Source organism: Uranotaenia lowii, chromosome 3 (genome assembly GCF_029784155.1).
Source record: "Uranotaenia lowii strain MFRU-FL chromosome 3, ASM2978415v1, whole genome shotgun sequence".
Taxonomy (NCBI): Eukaryota; Metazoa; Arthropoda; class Insecta; order Diptera; family Culicidae; genus Uranotaenia; species Uranotaenia lowii.
Genome location: NC_073693.1, coordinates 274,713,500 through 274,730,546, shown reverse-complemented (window position 1 = coordinate 274,730,546; position 17,047 = coordinate 274,713,500). Strand labels below are relative to the sequence as shown.

The following is a 17,047-nucleotide window of genomic DNA, read 5'->3' as shown; positions in this document are numbered from 1 at the left end:
GATCGAAGAGATGGCCAACAAAATCATCTCCAACTTCAGAGGCAAATCGATGCAGTCTTCCATCGCAGAGATTCGTTCTCTTTATGTTTAGTTTAATTTTAAGATAGTGTTTAGTTTTAAGTATAAAATATTTTTGCTATTACAGGATGTTCTCCTACATTAAAAACTTGATTGCGCTCAGCAAATTAAAATCTTATAAATAAATTTTTATAATCTAGTTACTTATAGGGTTATGAACAGTTCATTATTGAGCTGAACACCTAGTTTAATGCAATAATGTAATATAAGTGTAATGATGATACAAATAAAGACATATTTAAAAAAAAAAACTCAGTCCGAGCGTGGATGACTATCCAAAACGAATCTCGGCTACAGTCGGACGAAATAAGCAATACTGTCATGAAAAATTCAACGCATTGAAAACTGTCACGAAGATATTCCTAAAACTGTCACGGAGCTTAAAAAGCTTTCATACCCACGAAAAAACTTTCGCATGAAGTGAAACAAGCCATCGTTTTACATCGTACGACCGCTCCTTTTAAAACTGTCAGGGAACAAATATTCGGAAAGCTTTCATCGGGGTGTATGCGCGACGTTCGCAAGAATACTGTCGTTCGGCAGTACTTTTCGGAAGCCTGCTTTTGACCTTTGATCAAAATTTATGGCCTCGGTCAATCACGGAGTAGCAACCATTGGCGATGTTGTACTAGTTCTACTGAGCCACGCCGCGATCATGGAACTCGAAATGTATTGCTCGTTACTGAATTTTATTCAAGAACCCATGTAAAAACATCTTTAATTTCACAGTTTAAAAATGTATGAAGCATTTCGGGTTCAATGATTCAAGGTGGATGTGAGTAGTCAACCAAGCTAAGCTAAGCTAAGCTAAGGTTCAAATTTGACTCGACAATGAAACATAAAACGAGCCTTTTCAAGAATTTTCAAATTATTAACCTGATCCTTTTAAAAATGGATCAAATAAAGCTCAGGAGCAAAACTAACACTACTGATATCCTCATTTGAATTACTTGAATCGGAGAAAAACCTAACAAGGAATTTGATTCAGTTGTGATCTCATCCGGTTTCTGATCGCCGGTGAGACCACGAAGTACGACTTTAAAAGGACGATCACTTTTAGTGTCGTACGTAAAAATTAATGTTTTTTATTATTCAAATAATGTAAAAACATTTGAAAATCATTAAAAGATTCCGGAAATATACGAGCAGTTCCCCTTTGACCGATCTGAAAAGAAATCTTCACATCCTTGACGGAAGTGACGATTTCTTTTCGAAAGGCATTGAAGTCTGAAATCGTGACTATAATTGGTGGAACCTTTTCGTTTTTAAGAGTATAAGAAGAAGAAGGTTTTTTAGCACTCTTATCAGAATTAAATATGAATATTTCCTTTTCACCGATGTTATGAAGGACATCGAATGAATTGGAAATTTAAACTTTTTTGGGCGATGGACCTGAATTAGGTTCGGCAATCTGTTTTCTTCCGGCTCTTGAGACGGCCGATGACTACCCCATGCTGGAAAGAAAAGAGAAAAATTTGAATAAAAGAAAATGAAAATAATTTAAACACTGAAAAGTGCTGATTGAAAAACAGGTAAGGATAAAATAAACAATGTAAAATGTTCCTGCAGGTACACAGCAACGATACGATGCTCCGGCGTACGTGTTGACGGCTCAACGGTACAGATGGAGGTGACGGTTAAAACAAAGCTGATTCATTTTAGCAGGAATATGATTTTTCGAGTATTTTCGAACACCTTTTGGATCAAAAACCAGTCCAGCAACCTTTCAGATAGATGTTTATAATTAACAGGATGAGCAGAAATTAAATTTGACTTAAATAATTCCATTTCCAGCCGTTTGTTAAAAGAACTAGATGCAATCAGAAATTCTCATACCATCTTCTTGAACATATAAACAAAAATAGTGCGATTTACAGCCGCTTTACAAAGAATTTCCATATTCCTTTTTTAGAAGTTCTATTAATATGTTTGTGCTATCGTTTTTTTCTAAATAAGTAAGTATGGTCTCTCTCAAAGGTTATAACCTATGTTGATCACAATTGATAAATTAATATGAAGAAATCCGGGCAGATCAATCAATAATCCTTGGAAAACGCCAGCTTCGAACAGGGTGGCACATATCCGATACCTTCGGTATCCTCGGTTACCTTCAACATGACCAGCTCGTATGTTATAACAGTGCCAGCCATCTGCAACCAAATTGTACAATGTTTAAACGAAGGTATTTACTAACCGATGTTGAACATACCGCCAGCATAGTTTGTTTCGTGAGGCTGAAGAATCCCATTCCCGACAGTGCCACCTGTTGCGTTCTCAGCTGATTGGTAAATCTGTCCAACTCCAAGCACCAGCCTGCATTCGGTACTCTCAGTAACATTCTTAAAGAGCATTTCGATGTTTCATTCACCATCGCTGCGCTATACAAAACGGCTACGGTCTTGAAGATCATGTAAACCAAGCTGTACCAATTTTTGATCATCGTTGGAATGTTTTGTGCTCGCCTGAAATTTTAGAAGGTTAGGGTTGTTGTTCCATAAATAAAAAACAGATTAAATTTGTGTCTACCAGGAGATCGTTACCAGATGAAAGCAAATCAGATAGAGATTTGTGCCACAGGAAAATATGACAAGTGGCGCCAGAAGGTTGCTGGATGCCTCTACTAGATTGCATATTTGCAGATACTGCTTACGAATCTCGATCCAAAACTGCTCTCCGACTACAGAAATGCCTCCGTGGAACAAATCCAGCTTAGTGTTGAAGCGTTGAAAGTAAACCGATAGCGATACGCTCACCAATATTATTGTCAGATCCACACATGTCCAGGTCATCGTTAGCGCCAGGTTACAAAACTGTTGAAAATGCTTGTTGTTTTTTATCTCGAATGTCTCGTACATTGTAATTTGCGATACAAACCTCGAAAAACAGGAGTATAAATATGTTGAATCGCATGGTTTTGGGAACAAACGAATAATGTCGATTGGCGAAGTATCGAAGGAAATTGCTAACATCCCAATGGCAGTACACCGCTTCTTCGTATTGGGAAACACCGTCGCTAGTTTTTGCCAGCAAATGCTCAACTGTTGTTGAAATTCATTTGAAGTTAAGGACAGATAAATAGATTAAAAATGGCGAAATGATTGTAAGATGCACTTACAAAATCCAGCAACAATGAATATAGCAGTTAACAATCGAACAATCGAGGACAGTTTCGTTCCAGAAACCAATCTTTCATTTACCAAGCTACGATCATAAAGCTCCCACCTTACAGCCAATGGGCGCCATTTTCGAGCAAGATTGATCATCAGGAACATACTGATTACCGTGGTTCCGTAAAACACTATCCCAATTGTATTGATAGCATTGGCCCCCACCTTGTCCAGACGTTCGAGTTCGATGTAAAACATAACGATGCCAACGGTAGTAATCAAGAGGGAAAATATGGTTCTGAAACTGGTCCATTTGAAACGCAAATCGAGCGGGTCTCGTTTACGGATTCCCATGACCGGAAAGATTCCGAAAAGTTGGAAAGCTACAAACGCCGAAACCATGGACATATTAAACTTAGCCATCTTACCGAGTGAATGGGCTTTTCCGAGAAACAATTGTTAAAATATAGCAAAATATCGACTGATCAGTTTCAACTGATTAGTTTCAGTTGATGAGATTTTTTGCAAAGTGATGGATTGGCATTTATGTTTTCAGCTCAGGTGCGAAAACTCGCAGGATTAGCTTCATGGATTTGCAAAACCAGCTGGTACATAAGGACGGGCCTTGAAGATTTTTAGTGTGGGAAGAGATGGGGAAATGCAATAATCATCTAATTGTATTATTTTTAACACGTTCTTCGCCACGCTCATTTTGGTAGTTTCACTAGCCGGGCCCAAATAAATTCTCGGAGCAAGAAAGAAAAGACGGAGATTCCAAGATTGGCAACGTGTGGCTAAAATGAGCGGCTAACTAGAGTAAGAGAGCGTCACTCGTTTTTATATGTGACGGGTTCTCCCAGGAAATACACCCGTCACACGAATAGAGGTCCCATGGCGACGAACGTGTAAAAGCAACATAAACAGCGTTCGTTCGCAATTCAAGATTTCCGATGAAGCATAGTAAAATTATCAGAAGCTAAAATGTACTTTCAACTTCACGAAAGATGTTGACCATGCGCTAAAGGGTGATACGGTCAAAATTTGGTCAAGGGAAAACGCGTGTAAATCGGTGAAATCGTTTATTTAAAAAATCAAATTAAATTTCTTTTTCAAGTTTAATTAGTATAAAATCCAGGAAAAATATTCAGTAAGGCTTCCGTTCTCCAAATTCGAATTGCCGGGCCTTACGCTTAACCCCTGCCATCAGATTTTGTATAGCCACCTTGTCCACCTTCTTCGCCGCAGAAAGCCAGATTGCCTTGAACTGATGCTCGTCCTTAGCAGTTTTTTTGGTCTTCTTTAGGTTCCGCTTGACAAAAACCCAGTATTTCTCAATTGGGCGAAGCTCTGGCGTGTTGGGAGGGTTATTGTCCTTGGGAACCACTTGCACGTTGTTGGCGGCGTACCACTCTATGGCCTTTTAACCGTAATGGCACGATGTCAAATCCGACCAAAACAGTACGAAACAACCGTGTTTCTTCAGGAAAAGCCGCAGACGTTTATTCAAATACTCTTTCACGTAAATTTTTTGGTTGACAGTCCCGGAAGCTATGAAAATGCTTCTTTTCAAGCCACAGGTACAGATGGCTTGCCAAACCAGATATTTCTTCGCGAACTTTGACAGTTTCATGTGTTTGATAATATCTGCTACCTTTTCCTTCCTTTTGCCGTACAAACTCCTGTCCCGGAAGCTGCTTGTAGTCGGCTTTGACGTAGGTTTCGTCGTCTATTACCACGCAGTCAAACTTCATCAGCATCGTCGTGTACTCCGGGATCGCGCTTTGGCAGTCGTATTTTGTTTATCATCGCGATTTGGAGTCACTACCTTCTTGTAAGTCCGGCTCGTTTTTTGGCTCGCTGCACGGTTGTAGACGATACACCCAGCTTATTTGCGGCATCTCGGAGAGAGAGGTTAGGGTTTCGCTTGAAACTACCGGCAACTCTCTTTGTCGTCTCAGCGGCTTCCGGTTTTCCATTTCCCCTCGATCCAGACTTCCTGGCATTCCCAAACACTTTAATTACATTTGTAACGGTTGATTTGGCAACTTTTAGCGTTTTTGCAAGCTTTGCGTGCGAGTAGCTTGGATTTTCGTGATGCGCGAGCAAAATTTTGATACGCTGCTCTTCTTCCTTGGACGGCATTGTGACAACTGAAGAGTGAATTCCAAAATCAAAATAAGAGCAACATTGTACACACACACACCTTCAAAATGAGGAGTGTTTAGGTTTTTTAAATGCAAAATTTAAAGAAATACGTCAAGTTGATATTGACCAAATTTTGACCGTATCACCCTTTATGATAAATTTCACATTGAAATGGCAAAGCCATGACCAAATTTAAAAAAAAAATCTGACAAAAAATAATAAAATTTACTAAATAATAACAAAAAATAAAGAATAATGCCAAAATTCGAAAAAAAAACTTTGACAAATATTTGACAACATTATTGAAAATATGAAAAATGAAATAAAATATGACAAATAAAATAACTAATCAAAAATTACAAATATTTTGCAATAAAATAACATAAATCTGGCAATACTTTGACAAAAATCTTACAAATGTGATAAAAATATATGTTACAAAGCTATGATAAAAATGTAACAAAACTATAATTTAAAAAAAAACAAAAATATGACAAACGATTGACAAAGGTTGTTATAGTACTGTAAGATTTTTGTCATTTTATTTTATTTTTTGTCATAATTTTTTCATGTTTTCAGTTGTTGTATTTTTGTCATAGTTCTCATATTTTTGTCTAATTTTGTAATATTTGTCATATTTTTGGAAAAAATTTTTTATCACATTTGTCGTGTTTTATTCAAAGTTTTGTCATTTGTCACTATTTTGTTTGTCATATTTTTGTCATATTTTAAATTTTAGTAATAGTTATTCATATTTATCCACAGTTTATTTTTATAACTTTATTTTTATAACACTTGTAATATTTTTGTTTATTTCTTTCAATGCTTTTTTGCAGTTCTCTCAAAATTTTTGTTAAATTTTTGTCAGTCATTTTTCATCTACTTTTTTTACTGCATTTCGAATTAAGCGGAAACCGCCATCTTTTATTTAAAGATGACGTCGGACAGCCAAATTCGGCTTATACTTATTGAGCGCTTTCATCCAATACCCATATTGTGGGAGTTTCATGTGCTTTTCAGTCACTTCCAGCATTTTAAAGTTGAGTGGAAGGGGCCATATTGGATTTCAAGATGGCGTCGAACAACGAATTCCAACTTCTATCCGTTCAGCCCCTTTATCCTATTCACATATTGTGGGGCTTTCATGCCACCGGTCGTTTATTGCCAGTTAGATGTGGTTTCAATTGAAAAAGACTGAAACCGCGTTTTTTTTCGAATATCCGCGTTAAAAAACCGTTCATTTTTCATAACCAACACAGAAACGGCAATGATAATTAAATGAATAAACTTTTGAAAAAGATTGTTTGATAAATAATCATTTGCGATAAAAAATATCCGAGAGAATATTTTCAGTGTATGTCCGGATGAACAGGATGAATTCGCGCGATCGAGCCGGGTCTTCGCACGAAAATTCACTTGCACTGTGGCCGGTCGATATTTTTTTCAACGTGTTTCAATGAGAAGCGGATTTTCGCGCAAATTAGAAATTCGCATCGCACTTCGCTCCGCGCGCGGCGCGCACTGTGAACTCGTCCTTAGAATGCCTTGCCTTGGGTGGTCTAGCCTTTGCCTATCTTACTATGTATCGTAACAGATTATAGACAAACAGAAGATTAGAATAAGGTGAAAGGTAGCAAAGCATACCATGTCAGTTAGTTTTAAAAGCTTATAACTACTTCATTATAACAGACAATAACGAAGTAAAACCATCATGCATGAGATTAAACTTCAAGTATAATCGGTAAGTATAGATCGTAGGTTCGAAGGGTATATAAAAGATAACTCTTTTTAGACTTTTTAAAACAGCGCAAACCAAAGTTTTCGTTTTGAAAATTGTTTTTTTTTTTCACAGGAGCAGAATCTTGGCTAATCATTACAAATACATACTTTAATATGCTAGGGACCTTTCCACGAGCAGAAATTTTATGGGATTCAAACGCTGGAATTTGTTTGACATATGGTTTTTCAATAGTTTTGTCGTCCATCAGAAATCATCTGTCTCATAGCCTCGGTACAGGCTATACAGCTTACGAGTTATGGAACTAGCAAAAATTTGTTGTTTTTAGGTTTGCATGACTCATAACGAGGCAACACTTTCAGCTCATCGGAGAAAAAAAATTGCTGGACATTTCAGCGATCTACACTTAGTTTTTTGCTTATTAAAAATTAAAAATTCTGGTATGAGACTTGACTTCCCTGATGACCCTTAACCGTAGTTTCCGATCATGTGCTTCACTACAATGATTGATTTGAACTTTGTGGACATTTTTGACAGTTTTCCATCACTAACACGGTTACTTTTTGAATAATCAATAGTTTTGTCAGCTATCAGTTTTTGAATGAAACTGTGCAAAATATTATTTTTTCTCTTGCATCGTAAATATCTCAAAAAATGCGTGAATTTGAAATTTTGAAAAAAATAGGTCGGTTATTTTCACAGGCAACAAAATGCTTTCAAAATGTTGAATGTAAGATTACTAGTAAATGAGCTATCAGCAAAAAAAAAGTGTCCCATTCCTAAAAGATCTAAGCTTTAATTTCAGTCACAGTTTCAGCCATCAGCACGGCCTTTCACAATTTCTATTTCAAGCCAATCAATTTTCGAGCAGATATGTGAAAATTATCAGCTGTTATAATGGGAAGCGATTTGTCTAAAACTTGGGGTAAAGTGAAACTACCTTAGAATTTTACAAAGAACTTTCACTACCCATTACGAAAACATGTCCTGGAGAACGTTCAACACAACCATGGTTCCCGCTTTCGTTTCCTTCCAAATGTTTGGATTCTTTCCGGTAACGGGAATCCTGGGCAGCAAAACCAGCATCGATTTGAACTTCCGGTGGTGGCATCCGAAAACACTGTTCTCGGTACTTATTGCCTTGCTCGGAATGCTGATGTGTTACGTCGAGTATCGACGGGTGGATCGTACCGGAGTCAATGCGGGCAACCTCCTAGGTGTGGTATTCTATGCCGATACCGTGATTTGTATGGTGTTGATGTTAAAACTTGCTCAAAAATGGCGCTCGTTCGCCCTTATGTGGGATCAATATGAACTCTCGAACAGCAACGATGGAAATTTTCCCAGGATTAAGATAATTACAGCCGCTCGGTGGTTTACCATAATTTTTGTTATCGTTGGATTGAGTAAGTAAAATTAAAAAATAGGTATGAAATATGGTTGATGTTTTATAGCTTTGAATCACATTAATCCAAGTTAATGTCTTGATTCAATTGCCGCACATTACCTTTTTTCAATTTTTAAACAGTTGAGCACTTTTTATCAAAAATCAATGGTTACGTTTCCTATTACGAGGAAGCAGCATATTGCAACTGGAGCGTGGAAAATTTTCCCAAATATTTTGCAAGTCGCCGATTTGGATTCCTGTTCAAACACATTCGCTACAATCTTTTCCTGCTGCTATTTTTCGAGGTAAATTCAAAGAATTTTCGGTGGACATTGTTAAACTCTTAAGTTTATGTTTTTGTTTTCCGTAGTATTGCAATGTGGCACTGACGCTCACCTGGACTGGCATGGATTTGACAATTGTGCTAGTGAGTTTTGTGATTTCGTGCAACTTTCATTGGATCAATTCGAAGTTGAGCCCGTTCAAGGATGGTTTTTCCATCGCAAGAGAGGGTTTTTGGATCGAAATTCGAGAGCAGTACGTACAAGTTTGCTGCCTGGTCAACAAAGCCAGTGAACTGCTGGCCCCCATGATCATTCATTCATGTGCTACCAACATATATTTGATTTGCTATGCATTTCTCACGTTTACTTGGTAATATTCTACGGTTCTTAATATGATAACAATTGAAATAATAAAAAATACTTCTTCTAGGGCTGAAACCGGAATCCTAGCTCAAGTTAACCACTGGTTCAGTTTGTTCTTTATGATCGGCAAGACGGTCTTGATGTTCTACAGTGCCTCAATGGTGAATGAAACATCGAAATATCCGCTAAAGACGTGCACAGCGGTTCCAAATATTGGTTGGTGTATCGAGCTTGATCGTTTCATCAATCAACTTAGGAGCCATCGCGTGGCTCTATCTGCGATGGGGTTTTTCGATCTTACTAAACGAACTATGTTGGCAGTAAGTATCAACTATTTGTAATAATATACAGTTACGTTATTGTTACGTTCTCCTGTTTACATTTAACGATTTTTGGGCAACTGAATAACTACATAATTAAAACTGTCGGATGGCATTTTTTTATTTTCCATTTCAGTTAGCTGGAACAATTATCACCTTCGAATTGGTAATGCTGAATTTTGCCAAAGATACGGCGCATGTAGGCAATGTTATACCATGTTCCAGATTGGCATTCTCCAGAGATGATTGAACTGTATTTACTGACCAACTGATTGTAACCGATCATTTGTTGAAATGAGGTGTTGCAGTAAACCTATTGAGGCTTTAAAGGAGAATAATCATTTTAACAAATATTCAAAAATAAATTTGTAACTTATGTACCTATAAGCATTTTTAGAACTAGAGCCTCTGTTGTCTACGACGGTTTAAGTGGCACCTCTTTTGAAAGAGTAACCTTCATTGAAAGTTTGACCAAAAGCTCTCATTTTTTCAACAAACTGCGACCATCGCAGCCAAAGCCTTTGCTTTGTTATTTGTTATTTGTTATTTATTTCTGATCAACGGATCACATGTTGATCCCAATGATTACTAAAAATTAAGGTTAAAAACAAAACATTTAAATCTAACTACGGGGATCTCAAGGCCCTAATCACTTTTCTTCGGAAAACATCCCTCGAAATGTCGAAGTCAAAATGCTCCGAAAAACGGTTGAAAGATTTCATTGCACCGATGAGGGCGCTGTTAGCTCCGTAATTGTTCATTCGAAAGGGAATGTACAATTGAAGATCCTGATTCCTGAATCCACGGGGTCGTACACTAAGCGGAATAGCCTCCAAAAGCGTGGGACAGTCGATTCGCGATGTCAGGAGGTCGGCGACAAATGAGGCACGTGTTGCTTGTCTGCGGGCTTGAAGGGTGTCGATATCTAAGAGGCGGCATCGATTTTCGTAGCTAGGCAAGCGAAAAGGGTCTTGCCAGTTCAGGTGTCTAAGGGCATATCGCAAGAATCGCCGCTGAATGGTCTCGAGCCGATCGACACCGTTCTGGTAGTAGGGACACCAGACAGCTGAAGCGTATTCAAGGATGGAACGAACAATGCAGCAGTATAAGCTTTTCAAGCAATACACGTCCTTGAAGTCCTTCGCCACTCTAAAAATGAAACCGAGGCTTCTGGATGCTTTGTCAATCACATAGTTGGTGTGTGCCTTGAATTCCAGGCGCTGATCTAAGATTACGCCAAGATCGTTAACGTGGTTCACACGTGCGATGGGTTCGTCTCCGAGGGAGTACTCCGCAATTAAAGGCTGCCGCTTACGAGAAAAGCTGATGATTGCACATTTGCTGCGGTTTAATGGCAGGCAGTTAATGTCACACCACTCAGCGAAGAGGTTGAATTGACGTTGCAGGAAATTGATGTCGTCGTTGTCGTTTATGGTGTAAAATAGTTTTAGGTCATCAGCATAGCCAAGTTTGGGGACGTCGAGGAGTGACAACACGTCGTTGAAGTAAATTAGGAAAATAATCGGTCCGAGATGGCTACCTTGAGGCACACCGGAGGTAGCAGGAAATTGCCTGGAAAAGGTGTCACCCGTTCGAACAATCAATTTACGACCAGTTAAATAACTGCGGAACCAGCCGAGTAGAGTACCACAGAATCCTAAGCGTTCGAGTTTACCGATGGCAATTTCATGGTTCACCTTGTCGAATGCAGCAGACAGATCGGTATAGATTGCATCGGTTTGAGATTTGGCAACAAAACTTTCATGCACAAAAGAAGTGAACGTGACTTTTTACGTGTTTCCAAAACGATTTTGGGCAAGTCTTGAGGTTACGTTGTACGCGACGTAGATAGTTATGGTAACAACGTTCACTGGCTTTTTTATAAACGGAGTTAAGTTTACGATATATATCCTTAGTATGCGATGATTTATGCTTCTTGTAGTTTCGAAGAGCACATCTTTTTGCCGTCTTCAGTTGTCGCAGCTCAGTCGTGATCCAAGGGATTCGCATATTTCTGCTGTTAGAGCGTTTTGGGACGTGGCGATCGATGACGTAATTCAGAATGTGTGAAAAGGTATCAGCGGCAGCGTTGGGATTAGAAAGATCAAGCTCAGATACCCAGATACCCAGAAGCTTTGCTCGGCTTCCTGCGTCGGAATACATTGAAGACCTGCTCATCAGTACGCAGTGTTCTAAAATATGCGATACCAGTCTGGGCACCCTAAAACTCTGTCTACAGCGAGAGGCAACGTAAGGGTTCAGATTACCCTGGCAAGATTCCGTACGGGTAGTACCCTATTTTGAGAGGTGTGCCTCGCTATCAATGAAGTCTTGGAGCTAAAGAAGAACTTTTCTATAGCGCCCCCTCGTCTACGGTATCTTGATAAATGCCGATGACTGCCCGTAATTGCTCTAGAGATTGAACTTGTACGTTCCAGCTCGCAGATTGTGTAATCAAACCATGTTTTGCTGCCAAGGAGCAGGAAAATCTTTGGACAGAATCAGCTTATCTCTATAATATTACTAAATTTTAGTTTAAATGAGCAGTCCGTGACGTCACCTAACTTAATTACTATTTAATTTAGTTGTATAATATTGCTAATATTAAATATAGCCATAGCTAAAGCCAAGGTATCGGGCGAGTATGTTGTAGCATTCATTTGAGATTCACCGAACCAATTATCTGAGGAATTCATGGTGGAACATACTTTAATTGAACTGCGGCGTACCCGTGCACCGATGATGGATTACCAACTTTGTGACCTTCTTTTCATTCAAAATTGTCCTACTTTCTTATAGTTTGTCCGACCAAATGTCCTACCTTTTAGAAGTTTTTTTTTTTATTAATTTCTGCTGAATTATGCAGTTATTCAGCTTATTATCACCGCATATTTCAGTATCCAGTCTTTTTTTTTTTGAAGATTTGTTCTTCTCTAATGAAATAATACAGGGTCCGGCAATTGAACTGCTACATTACTTCAACAGTAATTATTTCGTTGCACACGAAACGACCCCTCGTCGCTTTGTTTACATTAAGTCTTAGCTATCATTGGATGTAAGTGTTACTTTTGTAATCAGGGGTTATCCGAAAAAATGAATCTCGAGCAGAAACGTAGCGCTGTGGTTGCCTTTTTCCTAGCTGGCAAACGGCAGAAGGACATAGTTCGTGAGCTTTCCGATATAAGTGTATGCAGAAGTTTTGTATACCGTACAGTTAAAAGATACCTGAAGACCGGAAGTGCCAAAAAAACAGTATGGTGGGGGACGCCGACCTACTGTGGTGACACCTGCCATGGTGAAGATCGTCAAGAAGCGCCTTAAGAGAAATCCTCGTCGTAGTGCCACTAAATTGGTAGAGGATCTCAACATATCGGATCAAAGTCTCCGTCGGATCCTGAAAGATAAACTTCAAACCAAGCCCTACAGGCAAGGCCGGATTAAAGGGGGGGGGGGGCAAAAGGGGCAATTGCCCCGGGCCTCCCGGCTCAAGGGGGCCCCCCGAGGGAAAAAAAATTTAACATTACTATAATCATACTAATACAAATCCATGAAAAGAAATCAAAACTATAAAATCGGAATGAAAACTAAAGGGCCCACGTGAAAATATATAAAGATTAGTTTTTGTCTTAAAAAGTTAAGGGCCCTCCTAGAGTAAGCAGTGTAGGAGCTCTCCCACATTTTGCGAGCTGAGAATATCAAAATCTTCTGGACAAAACCGAATTCGAAAAAAAAATAAGAAGAGTATGAGGCAAAACACCTCAAATTTTCATTTTTTTTATCGAAACATATCAGTTACAATTCTGTACAGAACAGGAAAAATAAAAAAAATCTTCTCATTTTCATTACATTCAAACGTCTTGCACAAAAATAATGTTTTTGTTGTTACGTTAAGTTTCCAAGTTATGGTTTTCTGCACTTAAATAGCAGCTAATTTCGTTTTATGATAAACAATTCAGAATTTTATCCGGGCTTCACCTTTCACTTTTCACCTTTCAATTATTACACTAGTTTACAGCATTTTTGAACTCAGTAAACTGAAGGTCATTTCTAGTGTGAAATCGAGCGCTGAATCCTAAAATGAAATTAAAAAAAATCTCAGTAGAACCGTTTTTGAGCTATGCTCCAAATATGAAAAATTAAAAAAGTTCTTGTACTTAGATTAAAATATCTCGGATGGCATAACAGTAATTCGAGATCCCTCTTTTGCATATTGAAGGTGAATAAATTTTCTATCGATCATCTGAACACTGTTTTTGCGTTTGACCAACAGTATTGTTGATATTAGTGACTTTATGAGAAAAAAAATTATAAAAACGCATTTTTTTAGAGAAAATTTTATTTCAACGAAAGTATTTGACTCGATGGAAGCATTTAAAAAATCTGATTTTCTTTCGCGCTTGAATGTCAATTTAAAACAAAGATTTCAAGTGGTTATTTATCAAAATCGGTTGAAAATTGAAGAAGTTATGACTACTTTACCATAATAGTATTTTTTGTAGTTTTTCATAATTTAACGAACCGCAGTACACTTATCATAGTATAGGAAGAATGAAACATGATAAATCTCACTCGCTCCAAGTCAAAATTATTTATTAGCTTACCAGAAGGTCACATGCCAAGTTTCAGGAAGATCTGACCATAAGAAGGGGTTGCTTGAGTCTCAAAGGTGAATTAAATTTTGAGGTATTTTGCCCGTATTTTGCGTGCGTTTTTTATAATTTTTTCTCTCATAAAGTCACTAATATCAACAATACTGTTGGCCAAACGCAAAAACAGTGTTCAGATGATCGATAGAAAATTTATTCACCTTCAATATGGAAAAGAGGGATTTCATATTAGGGAACATCCATAAATGACGTAGCTTTTTTTCTTGAGTTTTTATACCCCCCCTCCCCCCTCGTAGCATTTCGTCACAAAGCCATAGACCCCCCCTAGATAATAACGTAGCTTTAATAACCCCCTGCCCCCCCCCCCCCTTTAAGAAATCGGTCTTTAATTTAAAAAAAAGGGAAAGAAGTTATAAATGGAAGTTTAAAAAAGCGTATCTCTTTTGCCTACAATTCGCTTTGGACGAATCTTTCTATCCGAGGCTAAGGCCTTATGGATTTTGCTATGCTCCTTTTGGAGAACATTTGAAGCAAAATATAAATTGCATTTCTTGCATGTAAGCTCCTTGATACGCTTGAAAAAAGTCGGGCAGTAGGAGTCAAAAGCTATATATTCAGACTGGATTGAATTAGGCATAATTCTGCTCAATTTCGATTTTTTTTTTTTCGATATTTAATTAAAGCTACGTAGCTTTACTTGAACCCCTACCCCCCCTCTCGTCACACATCGTCACACAAAGTCCAACTCCCCCCCCCCTCCCCCTCAAATGCTACGTCATTTATGGATGTTCCCTTACTGTTATGCCGTCCGAGATATTTTAATCTAAGTACAAGAACTTTTTTAATTTTTCCGAAATTTCATATTTGGAGCATAACTCAAAAACGGTTCTACTGAGATTTTTTTGAATTTCATTTTCGGATTCAGCGCCCGATTTTACATTAAAAATATTGGTCGGTTAATCAAGTTCACGATTTTTTTTAAATTTTGTAAACTAGTGTTATTATTGAAATTTTCTTTGGTTTATAAATTCATAACCCTTTTCCCTCCCTATTTTTGAAAGTAGAATTTAAAAAAAACTGTAGTTGCTTAAATTGGACCAATCGTACCAGTACAGGGTGTCTTTATTGAATTGCCATATCAATTTCTGTCTTGGACATGAAATTTGTACTGGAACATTTTCAACTGATTTAACCAAAATTTTATCATCTACCGAAGTGAATATCCTGAATTCAGCAGATCATTTTCCAAATGATCATTTTCAAATTATCATAAAAACGATTGAGAGATTTTCTTAATATGAATATTTCTATGATCTTATTCCAGATTCAATTCATTGAGATTTTCAAGTCTTGTGTTGTTTCTTCAGTTACTGAAGTTTAGTTTCATCATTTTTCCGAATTTTGAATATTCAGGATCTTTATTTAGAGGCTGCCAGAATTTTATTAGCTAGTACCCGGGCTTAACAAATCCTGGCTGTTTTAGCTAAAAACCTGGCAAAATCCGGGCATTTGATACCAAAATGTTGCCAAAAAATACAGACAATATCTGGGCAAAATTGATCAAATCCCAGGAATTTTTTCATCAGCAATTTCCTAATCGTATTTTGAGCTTTAAAAAAAAAGTTTCATTATTAATTTTATAAAACTTGCACAAAAAATTCCGTTTAGGAACAACACAACACAATATGATTTTCTCCGTTTGTTTTAGCAAATAATGTGCATAAATCCTAGCAAAATCCGGTTTTTTTCAATGAAATCCGGAAAATCGGCCTGGACCGGACTTTTGTCAAATTTTGTGTTAAATATCCGGGCAAACCCGGATAAAACCGAGCAATCTGGCAACCTTAGTTTTGAGTACTAAACTCATTTGGATTTCGTATCTGATTTTTTTCAATGATAACTGATTCTGTGTTTTAAACATTTAATCTTTATTCTCAATTTTTTTTCAACCGATCATTTTGGCTTTGAGGGCTTCGAATGAAACTTTTGTCACATTTAGAATAACAATTTGATAAAAAAAATTTTATCTACTTAGAATCATATTCAAAAACCTCTCATGAAAAGATTTTTTTTGTGTTTCAAAGACATAAAATTGAAATTCACATGTGGTGCAATTTCTGCTTTTGCTCCGATTTTAACTTTGAATCTCTTTTTTTTATTCAATTCATATTTTGTTTCTTAAAACTTGATTTGAAATTATGATTTAGATTTGGGACACTGAATTTTTGTTCTGAATATAACGTGATTTAAAGTTTTGAATTCTTTAACTCATATATCTGTATCTCTATGGAATATGGATTTAGTTATTTTGTTTATTTTTTTTTTTAATTTTGTTTTCTATGTTTCAAATCTTAAAGATACTTCCTAATTGTCACTAGGTAAAAATTTCTCGAATAAGCACAAACCAAACGATCATTTTTAAATTAGAGAATTTTAGTTGGTAATAAGGGTTTAAAAAAAAAAGTATTAAATTTAGCATTTTGCAGCTTAAATTTGAGTTTTCATTTCTAAGAAATTTCAAAACTCTTCCGCAATGTTTGCACGTGATTGATTAACAATTTTTATTTGAAGATACTAGAAACTAATTTCTACGCAGACAACATGGCTATTTGAAGATAGTATACTGAACTTATCTCCAGTTTTTAACACGTTTTAAAGCTTTTGTATTTTCTGGGTAGCATTTTATAAAAAAAAAATCGAATTATAGGGGCCCCCCGAGAAAAATTGCCCCGGGCCCCCCGATGGCTTAATCCGGCCCTGCCTACAGGCCTACAAGATCCAAGAGGTTCAAGACCTTACGGGGAAGCAGAAACAAGAACGGGTAAAAAGAGCGAAGGCGCTGCTGAAGAGGGCCGCGGAAGGCAGGTTGAAGAATATCGTGTTTACCGAGGAGAAACTCTTCACGGTACAGCAGTTCGTGAATAAGCAGAACGACAGAGTTTGGTTGCCAGACAGATCACGAAGCCATGCCGACTTGCTGACGGCCACCCGGCGACAGAAACCAGCATCGGTGATGGT

At 37.4% G+C, this 17,047-nt stretch overlaps 2 protein-coding genes across 2 annotated transcripts; one reads left to right on the top strand and one right to left on the bottom strand.

Moving 5' to 3' along the window:
- Positions 1–2,104: 2,104 nt before the first annotated feature.
- On the bottom strand, positions 2,105–3,608 carry LOC129753434 (gustatory receptor for sugar taste 64a-like). The gene is made up of 5 exons (XM_055749258.1): positions 3,194–3,608; positions 2,953–3,116; positions 2,605–2,888; positions 2,288–2,540; positions 2,105–2,228 (listed from the first exon to the last, which is right to left on the bottom strand). The coding sequence occupies exons 1-5, from the start codon at positions 3,606–3,608 to the stop codon at positions 2,115–2,117; spliced, it is 1,230 nt and encodes a 409-aa protein (XP_055605233.1). The 3' UTR covers positions 2,105–2,114.
- A 4,469-nt stretch (positions 3,609–8,077) lies between these two features.
- LOC129753433 (gustatory receptor for sugar taste 64a-like) lies at positions 8,078–9,672 on the top strand. Its single transcript, XM_055749257.1, has 5 exons — positions 8,078–8,308; positions 8,826–8,882; positions 8,928–9,109; positions 9,170–9,422; positions 9,559–9,672. The coding sequence occupies exons 1-5, from the start codon at positions 8,078–8,080 to the stop codon at positions 9,670–9,672; spliced, it is 837 nt and encodes a 278-aa protein (XP_055605232.1).
- The last annotated feature ends 7,375 nt before the right edge of the window (positions 9,673–17,047 follow it).

Excerpts from the sequence above, each read along its gene's own strand:
- LOC129753433 (XM_055749257.1), top strand. The coding sequence starts at position 8,078 with ATGGTTCCCGCTTTCGTTTCCTTCCAAATGTTTGGATTCTTTCCGGTA. Across the intron at positions 8,309-8,825 it reads TGGTATTCTATGCCGATACC|TATTGCAATGTGGCACTGAC; the intron begins GTGATTTGTATG and ends TGTTTTCCGTAG. Across the intron at positions 9,110-9,169 it reads GCATTTCTCACGTTTACTTG|GGCTGAAACCGGAATCCTAG; the intron begins GTAATATTCTAC and ends TACTTCTTCTAG.
- LOC129753434 (XM_055749258.1), bottom strand. The coding sequence starts at position 3,608 with ATGGCTAAGTTTAATATGTCCATGGTTTCGGCGTTTGTAGCTTTCCAA. Across the intron at positions 3,117-3,193 it reads ATTCATTGTTGCTGGATTTT|TTGAGCATTTGCTGGCAAAA; the intron begins GTAAGTGCATCT and ends TTTCAACAACAG. Across the intron at positions 2,541-2,604 it reads CATCTGGTAACGATCTCCTG|GCGAGCACAAAACATTCCAA; the intron begins GTAGACACAAAT and ends CTAAAATTTCAG.